General features: G+C 37.8%; 2 protein-coding genes across 4 annotated transcripts in view; one reads left to right on the top strand and one right to left on the bottom strand.

The window, feature by feature from the left end:
• The window catches only part of LOC137392869 (RUN and FYVE domain-containing protein 2-like), a 61,596-nt gene extending 51,386 nt beyond the window's left edge, over positions 1–10,210 (top strand). The window contains exons 12-15 of the mRNA XM_068079211.1: positions 4,154–4,283; positions 6,623–6,717; positions 9,335–9,461; positions 9,664–10,210. Coding sequence (XP_067935312.1) covers positions 4,154–4,283; positions 6,623–6,717; positions 9,335–9,461; positions 9,664–9,801 — 490 coding nt within the window. The 3' untranslated portion in view covers positions 9,802–10,210. The remainder of the gene's footprint in view (positions 1–4,153; positions 4,284–6,622; positions 6,718–9,334; positions 9,462–9,663) is intronic.
• A 2,148-nt stretch (positions 10,211–12,358) lies between these two features.
• The window catches only part of LOC137394989 (broad substrate specificity ATP-binding cassette transporter ABCG2-like), a 54,078-nt gene continuing 53,306 nt past the window's right edge, over positions 12,359–13,130 (bottom strand). For all 3 annotated transcript variants that reach the window (XM_068081771.1, XM_068081770.1, XM_068081773.1), the window contains one exon: positions 12,359–13,039. The gene's annotated coding sequence lies outside the window, so the exon portion shown is untranslated. The remainder of the gene's footprint in view (positions 13,040–13,130) is intronic.

Here is a 13,130-nt window from a genome sequence, read left to right as displayed (position 1 = left end):
ATTTAATATATAATAACAGTTCTGATTCTAACTTTCAAACTACATATCACGAGAAAGGTGTTTTGTGCAGTTCAAATAGATTAAGAGAAAGTATAAAACAACTGTAAAGGTTTTCAAATTTAAATGTGAAATAATTAGCAAGTAATGGCTAAATAACGTCTGATTTGCTACGATTACAATGAGAAATGATTTGGTATACTGCATTGTAAATGATTTGCTAATCTAAACTTCAACTTTGTCATAGGCTAAAATTTTATCACTTATTTGTTGTTGGTTTCGTTTTACTATAACCATAAACGCTGAACTGAAATTCAGTCTTAATTCCGTACCATTCTACAGCGTATGGCTGGTATGGCTGGTATGGCTGGTATGGCTGGTATGGCTGGTATGGCTGGTATGGCTGGTATGGCTGGTGTGGCTGGTATGGCTGGTATGGCTGGTGTAGCTGGTATGGCTGGTATGGCTGGTATGGCTGGTATGGCTGGTATGGCTGGTATGGCTGGTATGGCTGGTGTGGCTGGTATGGCTGGTGTGGCTGGTATGGCTGGTATGGCTGGTATGGCTGGTGTGGCTGGTATGGCTGGTATGGCTGGTGTAGCTGGTATGGCTGGTATGGCTGGTATGGCTGGTATGGCTGGTATGGCTGGTATGGCTGGTGTGGCTGGTATGGCTGGTGTGGCTGGTATGGCTGGTGTGGCTGGTATGGCTCGTATGGCTGGTATGGCTGGTATGGCTGGTATGGCTGGTGTGGCTGGTGTGGCTGGTGTGGCTGGTGTGGCTGGTATGGCTGGTGTGGCTGGTATGGCTGGTATGGCTGGTGTGGCTGGTGTGGCTGGTGTGGCTGGTATGGCTGGTGTGGCTGGTGTGGCTCGTATGGCTCGTATGGCTCGTATGGCTCGTATGGCTGGTAGGGCTCGTATGGCTCGTATGGCTCGTATGGCTCGTACGGCTGGTATGGCTGGTATGGCTCAGGGGTAGAGCGTCCGGAGGAGAGATTTGTTGATGCATTCGTTGTGAGTTCAAATCCATCCGAATGGAGAATTTAAATACCAAGATCTTAATATCTCTAGCCGGAATGAGACAGACAGCAGACATACTTTGAGAAATATATATAGACTAGCAGTGCTATCTGGCGTTGCCCGGGTAATAAAAGTCTTTGCACAGAAAATTTATTTGTATTTAACATATACAACAACATTTACCATTTTAACTTTCAAGCTACATATCATGAGAAAAGTGTTTTGTGCAGTTGAATTTGGGAGAAAATAAAAACAACTGTAAAGGTTTTCAAACTTTGTCAAACAGCTGTAACTTTCCAATTTTATATCATTAAGAAAATGTTTTGTGCAGGTCAAATAAATTAAGAAACATAAAACAATTATAAAAGGGTTTAGATATAAATGTGAAATAATTAGCAAGTAATAGCTAAATAAAGTCGGTTTTGCTACAATTACAATAAAAGATTATTCGGTAATGATACAATTAATATAAACTGAGAAAACAAAATAAAATTCCTGAATATGTTGAACTAATACTAGCAATTCTTGCATAGAGGTGTGTGGGTATAAAAAGGTTACTGTTCCACCAGAAGCTATCCATCAAAACTTTGAATACGACGATACTAAAAAATATGACAGAATATGGTAGTATTTTGTGTTTGAAATTTCATTAGAACAATGTCTGCCAAAAATGGTTGAATAAAAAATTTATGTTAATAATAAAGATTAAAACTATCCAAGTAATAATAACAGTGATAGGAACATGAATAATATTTTAACTTCAAACACGATACTCAAATTATGTTTAAAAGAATGCAAGTTGAAATAATAACGACAATGAAACAAACTTTAAAAACTTATATTCCGAAAACAGAAAACATACTTTGAGAAATATATATAGATAATGGCTTTAATTTTTTGAGATGATTTCAAGTGCCTAAATAACGCTTAGAATTCTTCCTTTCCCTACATTTCTTATTGATAGCATTTTGCAACTACTTCTCTTTCTTTACCCATTCCGGAACTGACACCCCACATCAGTGATGTGGGGTGTCAGTGATGTCGGGTACCAGTGATGTGGTGTATCAGTGATGTGGGGTGTCAGTGATGTCGGGTGTCATTGATGTGGGGCATCAGTGATGTGGGGTATCAGTGATGTCAGGTATTAGTGATGTGGGGTGTCAGTGATGTGGGGTGTCATTGATGTGGGGTGTCATTGATGTGGGGTATCAGTGATGTGGGGTATTAGTGATGTCGGGTATCAGTGATGTCAGGTATTAGTGATGTGGGGTGTCAGTGATGTGGGGTATCAGTGATGTGGGGTGTCAGTGATGTCGAGTATCAGTGATGTGGGGCATCAGCGATGTGAGGTATCAGCGATGTGAGGCATCAGGGATGTGGGGTATCAGCGATGTGGGGCATCAGCGATGTGAGGCATCAGGGATGTGGGGTATCAGCGATGTGGGGCATCAGGGATGTGGGGTGTCAGTGATGTGGGGTGTCAGTGATGTGGGGTGTCAGTGATGTGGGGTGTCAGTGATGTGGGGTGTCAGTGATGTGGGGTGTCAGTGATGTGGGGTGTCAGTGATGTGGGGTGTCAGTGATGTGGGGTGTCAGTGATGTGGGGTGTCAGTGATGTGGGGTGTCAGTGATGTGGGGTGTCGGTGTCTGTCTGATATAGTATTGATGAGAATTTCGACTTTCATGCATCCCTTTCAGGTTGTTAATTTATTAGCCACATTTTTATTTGAAGGCTTTGTAGGCGCTGATATTATGGTAACAAAAAGGTGTTTAGGATGCTGTGGCTATGTTACGCACTGCGCTGCGTAATGCGTACCAACTGCTTTGTTACGTTTACCATGTAGTCCAACAAACTTATTGAATCAAACCTTCTGCCATTCTGATGCGATTAAAACAAAGATGTATTTACTGCATTTTGTAAGTGATGTACTCAAAATAAAAATCATAACTTAACAGATTTACTGCGATGTTCTGTAACATCCTGCCAGGCTATTATTCATAGTGCTTATGAAATTAATTAACCTTTAAGTGATTTTTAAATTTCCAACAATACAGTTTTTCGCTGTATTTTTAGTTTCGTCTACTCTTTTTTAATTACGACCATAATATAATACGACCATAAAGACAACTTGTCCATGTAGGAGTGTAATGGCAGACAACTTGTCCATGTAGGAGTGTAATGGCAGACAACTTGTCCATGTAGGAGTGTAATGACAGACAACTTGTCCATGTAGGAGTGTAATGGCAGACAACTTGTCCATGTAGGAGTGTAATGACAGACAACTTGTCCATGTAGGAGTGTAATGGCAGACAACTTGTCCATGTAGGAGTGTAATGACAGACAACTTGTCCATGTAGGAGTGTAATGACAGACAGACAACTTGTCCATGTAGGAGTGTAATGACAGACAACTTGTCCATGTAGGAGTGTAATGACAGACAACTTGTCCATGTAGGAGTGTAATGGCAGACAACTTGTCCATGTAGGAGTGTAATGACAGACAACTTGTCCATGTAGGAGTGTAATGGCAGGCAACTTGTCCATGTAGGAGTGTAATGGCAGGCAACTTGTCCATGTAGGAGTGTAATGGCAGACAACTTGTCCATGTAGGAGTGTAATGGCAGACAACTTGTCCATGTAGGAGTGTAATGGCAGACAACTTGTCCATGTAGGAGTGTAATGGCAGACAACTTGTCCATGTAGGAGTGTAATGGCAGACAACTTGTCCATGTAGGAGTGTAATGGCAGACAACTTGTCCATGTAGGAGTGTAATGGCAGGCAACTTGTCCATGTAGGAGTGTAATGGCAGACAACTTGTCCATGTAGGAGTGTAATGGCAGACAACTTGTCCATGTAGGAGTGTAATGGCAGGCAACTTGTCCATGTAGGAGTGTAATGACAGACAACTTGTCCATGTAGGAGTGTAATGGCAGACAACTTGTCCATGTAGGAGTGTAATGGCAGACAACTTGTCCATGTAGGAGTGTAATGGCAGACAACTTGTCCATGTAGGAGTGTAATGGCAGACAACTTGTCCATGTAGGAGTGTAATGGCAGGCAACTTGTCCATGTAGGAGTGTAATGGCCTGGTGTGCTATTATAAACTAGTTCAGCATAAGTTCACTGTTGACAGGAATGATTTGGAAACAGAACTACGTATAGAGAGAGACTGGAGAACTACAATCAAAGATAATTTAGCTAAGGCTGAGGAGAAAATCAATTCCCTTACTATACAGCTAAATAGCCTTTCATCCATGGAAAAGGTGAGAGTTTATTGTATTGTCAAACATTTTGGGTAGTTGGGATTATTTGATCTTGAGTATGGAACTCCATCCCTCCATAAATATAGATAGAAAGGAATTGAAAAGTGAGCAACATTCATGTCTACTCTAGATTATCTCTACTTCTGCTAAGCCTTTTGACAGGCTTTCATAGATCTAATTGACAAGGTTAGAAGTATGTTAGATAGTGAGGCTTTTTTGTTTGGCTTATTCATAAAATGGCTTATACACGTACACAAAAGTGTATAAAACGACAAAATATGTGAAAACTGATATAGGTCTACTTCTATTTCAAATGATATGTAATTTGTGGAATAAAAAATTCAGGTGACATTTTGAGTTGCTCCTTGAATAGGAAAGTTGAGTGCATACATATGACTGTGAATTCAGACATCTATAGTATTATAAACGTTAACAAGGAAGAGGAAGTAATGTGATTAGAAAATATGGTTTTTACACATGATTTCTATATTCATCTCATGCTGCAAGTTGAAGTGAAGGATATCAATAGTTTGTTCAAACAGATATCATGATTGTGTTTAGCTTGATTTGCCATATGCATATTGCACTAAATATGTATATATGGATTTAACTATGCACTTACTAATTCAGTAAACTTCTAGGATACAAGCTTAGTGCGTTCTCTTTGACCTTAAACCTTACATCTAACTTAAATGAGTTTAGCTTACTAAGAACATACTAAGAACACACTTGAAAATAAATTTTAATATAACACTAGACTTCTAACTTTGTTTTCTTTTTCTTTTCTTTCTTCTAGTGTGACTCTTTTTGTCTCACTTTTTCACTCATTTTAGACTCTTTTAGACTCGCCTTCACTTTTAGTCCAACTTTTTAAATTACTTTTGATTGGATTATGAAAAAAACTGGGTGATGCCATTCCCGTAATCAGCCTCTCGCATACCCACCATCATCTTGCAGCCGCAGCGGGAACCATCCCGCACGCTCATATCTCAAATGAGTCTCATGCCTCAAGGCAAAAATTATTTCGGAATTCTTCTCGTATTTCGAATTTCTCGTATGTCGAAACACTCATATCTCAAGGTATCACTTCAACCCTGTCTGTGTTAAATTTAGAGATACCCCGATTCTAAATTCACTAGCCGATTCAGATACCGATCCGACATACCGATCCTAATTGAAAAATAATCCGATTCAGATCTTTTGTGTTGCATAGATAGTTCTTCATTTTATTATGCAAATACAAACATAATGCAAAGAAAACATGAATATTATTGTATTTATTTGTTTGCATTTATGGAAAATATATGTATACATATTCACATACTGACATACCGTGCATGTAGTAACAAAACAGTCCATGTTTCTTGTAATTTGTAAATGAAGGTAATTACTGTTAGTGGTACAGTTCTATCTGTGATAACGAAGTCCCTCTTCTATTGTTGGATGAACTGTTGTGCCTGTACAAGTTTAGAGCAAATCAATGTTTCTTTTAATTACCGTTAGTGATTCAATTATTTCAGTGAGACGTCTATTTCTTCCATCATAATCAATGTAGCCAAGAGTACTGAAAGGGGGATTCACTTGCCACAGATGTTGGAGGACAGGCTACGTACCGATACGCCCTTGGGGTTACCGTTTTTTGTACAATACAAACGATCCATTGTATCGTCAGGATCAAGATAGTGATAGATAACTTTATGCGTCGACTGTTTAAATTACTTTCGTAATGCTAGTAAATAGAAATATTACACTGCGTTCTTGTCTCCCATTTTCGTTATCTTGTTCGTGATTGCCTGCAATAAATCCTATCGCTGTAATTGGGAAATACCACACTTTTTGTTTACGTTCTGGCTAAAAAGTTTCCTTCGCTGTGTTGATCAGGCTATAGACGTGAAATAAATTGTGTGGCGGTCCTGAAATTCATTAAGTAAAAGTAAGAAGCTTACAGCTGATGATGCCTTTTTATTAGTATAGCAGGCTAAAATACAGTTTTCTGCTAAATGGTTGATCTGTAAAAAGTATCGGAAGGTTCAGATTTTTTAAGAAAAGATCGGCCGATACCGATTCAGATACTTGACACCCATATCGGCACCGATACCAAAATCGGGGCAACTCTAGTTAAGTTGCATCATTAACTAAGCAGAAAGATTTTCCTGTAAACATAGATTCTACCAATTACGTACCACTACCCGTGTTTGTGGTAAGCACAACACATTTTTTGTAATGCTCGATTGGCTCCTATCTCTTAGGCTACATCTCTGCCAACACAAAGTGAGTTAGTTGTGCTAAGGGTGCCCCTATTGTTCGTGTCTCTCCGAATGCTTTGATCTTCTGTGCAGGACTATGAGGCGCTCAAGGTTACTCATGAAGGATTGGAGAAGCGGTATAAGGAACAAGAAGTGACTTTAACTGAACTTGGTGCTCAGCTCAGTCAGTAAGTCGCTGATATTATAGCTGATGCAGTCCACTCAACAGTCAGGGTTGATCTCTTGTTAGTCTTCTTAGTCTATTTCTATTGAATAACCGCTGGTTAAACTTTTAGCTTTCACTGTTTCGCAAAGTTTTCTTTAGGAAAACCAACCGTATCAGCATTTCGGTGGGTTTTACCGCTGACTGTAACTCAACATATGACGATCAATTCTTCACAAGCACAAATTTTGCTAGTGTAAAAGGTATACTGGATGAGAACAAAACATCGTACTGTCATGTGCAAAAGTATGGGGCCTCCTACAATTATCTAGTATTTCGATACAAATGATACAATAGCATCACAGAAAAGCGTACATGTTAAAGATTAAGATAACTTTTGTATACATGTATTTAAGTTGAGTATATTGGCCTTTCGGAGTTCTAAAGTTTAAGTGTATGAATGTTATTATTGGGCAGCCCATATTTTGCGCACGACACGTGCGTATCACCTGATGCTCCCTTTGTACTAGATCGATGCTAGTGAAAAAATTGATCAAGTTAATATGCAGACGATCAAAATACTTACTTTGTCAGCCGAGATTGGTTACCATAGTTAGCTTTAGAAATCAAAGCCCTGGCCCTGCTGTTAAGAATAGTACTGTTGGTCAACATCATTGATATACCGTACAGGATGAATTCATTCACGGAGTTATATTTCGCGAAAATTGTCTTTTCATGCATATTCGCGGATGAATTTATTCGCGGCTAAAAACTGCCACTCTCTAGGAAAAGTTAACTCTATTGCCGCTAGTAATAGAGTTATTCCTACGCATGCGCACACCGCCTGTTCCGGTTTATATTTAGCATATAACTGCGAGGCGATCTTGCTAAGCTACGGTAAACAATTTTTGCTGCGTCCAGTGGTTTTCACGAATATTCATCGTTTTGTAGGCCTTTGATAAGCCAACAACTTGTGGTAAGTAATGAGTTTTTTAAACCATTTACTAAATGAATAATTGCGTTTTACTTCAGTAAAACGCAATATTTATTTTTTCCATTTCTACCGCTTTGTTATTCGTTTTGGTGTGAGAAAGAGCCCAATAATCTACACGAACCATTGGCAGTAAAGCTAATAAATGCAGACTGCGCAACGGTTGGTCATCTACCCCGTGAAATAAGTATAGTAAGCAGCTTTTTCATCATATCCGGAGGTACAATGACTGCAAGGGTGGTGGATGTTATTCCTAGAAGATCACCAATCATTCAGGGATGTCTTGAAATTGAAGTGACCGCAGCTGCTAACGAGGAGAATATATCTGTTTTAAAAAAGGCACAAGAACGCTTTTACGATCACAAACTTTTGGCCAACCAGCAGAACGTTGCAATAGTAAGCCACGAGGAGATTTCTGATAACTGACTTACCAGCCACGTAGTAGTGAGAGAATTGGCTTTAACATCTGCCCAAGACAGTTACCGCGATATAGAGCTGCTATTACCAAAATAACTAGTCAGAGAGCACCATTACACGCTAGTATTCGCTTATCAAGAGTATTAGTTTAATTTTATTGCTCTAGACAACCGCCATATGGACTAAACTGTTTATATTTACTCCATTCATCGTTTGTAAAATTGTATTTGTATTTGAAACATTTTATTTGTACACTTAAGTTTGTTATAAATTATAATATATCTATACATGAAATAAAATATATAATTTAATCATGTTTGCTGCAGCAATATCAAGGAGTTGTTGTCTAGGTTGACTGGTTGCTTCTCTGCCAGTATTTCTGCCACGGTGAATATTGCTACTTGTCTTTAGTTTTCGTAATCGGAGTAAGTTGTTTCATTGTCAATCTGCAGTAAACACAAAAAAGAAAAATATTAATAAGTGTTAAGGAAGTACAAAAACAATAGCTGAAGTATTTAATGAAAGCAAGCAGTTTTTAAACAAAAAGATTAACTAATGCAGTTAATTATGGAAAAACGTATCTGCAAAGCAAATACATACCATAATGTCCAGATCAGAATCATGATCGTCCTCAACTTCGGTATTAGAGATTGATGGAGTTGATTTCAATGTAAAAAGACTAGGAGAGATTTTTTTGCAATGACGAAGCCACGCCGAATAACTTGTGAAAACCTTGAATAATTTTGTAAAGTTTGATGCAATGGCAATAAAGCTCGAAGCCCGGCGATGATTTTAAATAAATTTTGGAACTCGGCTACGTTTAGTACTTCTGCCTAGCGGCTATTTTTGTGATGACGCCGTTCTGCATATCTTGTGACAACCTTGAATAATTTTTTAAAGAAATGTGATGCATTGGCAATGGTGTTAGCTCAAAGCCCAGGCAATGATTTTAAAAATGTTTTGAAACTCAACTACGTTTAGTATTTATATTGAAAACCAGCCTAGCGGCTTGTTTTTAATTTGATGCAGTGGTTATTCTCTCTTGTGATTAACAATAGAACTAGTTATTCACGGAATTTTATAATTTGCGGAGTTGCCTGTTCGCGAAATCGCGAATTTTTATAACCAACGAATATTTCCATCCTGTACGGTATTTCTATAGCATAAGATAAGCTTCGATATAACATAACACAAACTTCCGTACAGCTAAAGGCGAGCTTGCTTTTTATCGTAGCTCAAAACTGAAGCATGCTGATCTCAGAGAAGTGCAGCAAGCTCTCAAAGATGCTCACTGGGCGGATGATAACGAAGTGACCAATTGCAAAGGCTGTGAAAAGACTTTTGGCTTAGCGAGACGAAAAGTAAGCTTTCTCAATTCTTAGAATATTTGGTGGCCGAGAGCTCTCGAGACCACCCACCTAGCTGGTATGTTTTTTAACTAATAGGTCTTCATCAATTTTTTATAAGCAGTAGAGGCCTCCTTATTGCATGTCTTCACATTTGCCTCATCATCTTTAACCAGAGTTAATGTTCAGCGAATCGTCTCACGCATCTTTATTACAGCACCATTGTCGGAATTGTGGGGACATTTACTGTGATGAATGCTCTAACCAGAAAATGATGCTTCCTAGCTCCAGCAAACCGGTCAGAGTATGTGACAACTGTAACACTATTTTATTGGCCAGGGCAAGCAAGGCCTAGGGAGACATAGAATACTGTACAATACACTTCTATCATGGCTCAAGTGCAATAACACAAATTAATGTTACACATTTACATTCGTAAGTGTTGTGGTTCCCTTTAACCGTTTGGTATAATCAAAGCACTTTGTTGTTCAATAGATATTGCATCGCTTTTTTTACATCATAAAGTAAGATGATGCTTTCTGTTTAGGTTATTTATTGACTTTTTGGTTGAAATAGATACAATTTCTAAACTGATATATCGTATATAGCTTTGTGTTTATGTCCCCATCTGTGATGTGCTATAGTACTATAGATACTCAGTCTATCCCAATTGTCAGTTTTTCTATGTTTATTCGAGCTTCACCATATATACTGTTATGGATTGTTGTTTAAATCGGTAATCAATACATTTTTTAAAAAACAAATTCAAATTCTCTCACTTCAGTGTACATTAATATTGTGGAGTGACTGGCTAAAGGTACAGCCACACGTGATGATTTTATTGTTGGTTCTGACTGAAATCACGAAATGAATTTAAAACAGCCCAAATTCACAAATTCAGCCCAAATTCAAAGAATTGTCTAAGCTGTGCATGCAAACCGAAATCGTTGACGAAATGCTTTTAATTGGCTAAACGAACTATTAGTGAGCACGATTCTAGGAGCTTTCGCAATTTATATAGTCCGAGGCACAGAGCGCGACACCCAAGAAAAATACTAACGCGGTTTGCCATAGTAAATACGATGCAACTGACTTGATTGCGCTAAAGATGGCAACTCTTTTTACAAGGAAACTTGGTGCTAAAAAGAAATTGTCATTATTAAAAAAGAAACTATTTGTAGCCATGCTGTCCGAATGATAAAAAACTAACAATAGCGCAATTTAGGCAGTTGTATCACATGTACTATGTTGAATTGCGTTCGTACTTTTATTGTTTCGTAATAAATGTCTTGGACTATGCCAATCGCGAAAGCTGTTAAAATCGTGATCGCTAATAAGTTGTTCAACCAATTAAGTGTTTCGTCGATGATTTGGTGTGCACGTTACAGCTCTGTCAATTATGTGAATTTCGGCTGAATAATTCTGTTTTAAATTCATTTCGTGATTTCGGTCAGAACCAACGATAAAATCGCCACGTGTGGCTGCACCTTAAAGGTTGACTTGCAACAAAATTCACATTACCGTTATTTGATATGAAAAGATTCACCATGTTTTACTCTGTTGTGCTGTAGGTGCAAAGTATGTAGAAGTATGATTACAAGCTCTTGAAATCTCAAAAACGAACAGCAAATCGCAGTCACACGAGACCGCCGTAGTTTAGATTCCCTTTCCAAAACGGCTCAAATGTGATGTAGTTGTGAGAGATGGTTTCTGTTTACACTTTCTTGCAACCTTATTCGTCGAAATATTTTCACAAATATACTTTACGCATTCAATAAAACCAAGTTTATTGTTCTTACGCGTCTGTTTTATCGTCATTGTAATGCTGTCACTTTTAGCACTGATACCTTATAACTTACCGTGAAAAATCGTTAAACTTTTTAACCTTAGCTTGAAGGAGTACATATCATTGTCTGATAATCATGACGAGCCTGTTGGTCACCTGTGATAATCGAAAAGTGCTGCAAAAATTATTTGCGAAGTATTGGGTCACATGATCAGATTACGACTTGACGATTGAATAATGCCGTAACAAAACTGTAAAGTAGCGAGCATCTATATTTGATACGGAGTCTTCGGTAAAACCCGAAGTGTTTGTCATAAACTAGTAGTACTACGATAAGTTTTATATTGAGCTTTGTATTGGCCTTTCAATTCACGTGAGAACATACGTGACAAGACTATAAGCAAATTTCGTGGGTACATCATCGAAATAAAGAGATTCCAATCTACGGCGCCTTTTCGTTTTTGAGCTTTTAAGAGCTTGTAATCACATTTCCACATATTTGGCACTTACAACACAACAGAGTGAGACATTGTGAATTTTTTGATACCAAATAACTGTAATGTGAATTTTGTTGCAAGTCAACCTTTAAGGTTTGAGGTTTTGATTCAATAACTAGAATAAAGGCAAGCTTTTGGCACTTACAAGTGAGGAGTTGTTTCCTCAACAACTGCTGAAAGAGACCGTGTCACACTTATCCAATGATTTGAAATGGTTAGCGTTTGACGCAGACATGCTCTGCTAACAACATGATTACATTAAACTTGCATTCTAATAGTATGACCTCGCGTAAAGGCTCTGTTTATCCAAGTGACAAACTTGAACTTACCATTTCAAGGCTCCTAACATGACACATCTGCACAGAAAGAAGCAGGATAGGATATAATGCACATGTGATAGACTAGCCATAGAAATGTAATCATTCCATGTTTCTCTGTTGCACTTCTTATAATTTCGGAAGCAACAAATTATTAATACACAGAAATGGTATTGCTTTTGGTTGTAAACACATTAAATTTGAAGCACAGTCAAACATGGATAACTCGAACTTCAAGGGACCGAGCGAAAGTGTTCGAATTATCAGAGCATTCAAGTTATCAGAGCACTGTCACAAGTCCATGTATTTACTTATTTATTAGTAGATACATGTACATATACAAACTATAATATAAATCAAAAGCACAAATGCTTGTTTCAAATTAAATGCTTCTAATGTAAAGTTTGAAACGTTTTTATCAAAAAGTATAGAGATTTTTCTATCACTTGAGATTGGTTCGCTGTTTGAGGTGATGTTATTGCCAGGACGTTTCTTAGATTGACATTGGCAAAACTTGATCGTTGTTGAAATGCTCAAAAGAAAAGACACCTTTTTCTTTTGAGCATTTTACCCACGATCAATTTTTGTTTTGATCCGCCAAATTCATTCTGAGAAAAAAACTAAAACAAGAAGGTAAAAAGAGCTTTTAACATGTATTATCTAAAATCGTATTTGTTTAAAAGTAAGAGGTAATACTTCTGACGAAAATACTGCAAACCACTTAGTGAGCAAATAAAATTAAGATAAAAGTTCATCTAAATTAACTTGAGGAAAATAAACATTTGGACTGAGTTATGGACAGAGAAAAGGCAAATTAGACTACATAACGGTGTAGAAATAAATACAAGCTTGTTAACATTAGGATTGCTCCAGTCGAGCTCTAATAGAATGATCATCTATAGCCACAGACTAAAATGATAGCATGTAGAGATGGAGGGCTCTGTGTTTGCATCCCAGCGAGCTGTGAAAACTCATGCAAGTCAGGTTACAAGCCTAAAAATCAGATAAACATACATGGCTAGAACAATAAATCAGATAAACATACATGGCTAGAACAATAAATCAGATACACATACATGGTTAG

This window comes from Watersipora subatra, chromosome 4 (genome assembly GCF_963576615.1).
Source record: "Watersipora subatra chromosome 4, tzWatSuba1.1, whole genome shotgun sequence".
Lineage (NCBI taxonomy): Eukaryota > Metazoa > Bryozoa > Gymnolaemata > Cheilostomatida > Watersiporidae > Watersipora > Watersipora subatra.
This window is presented reverse-complemented; position numbering and strand designations above follow the sequence as displayed.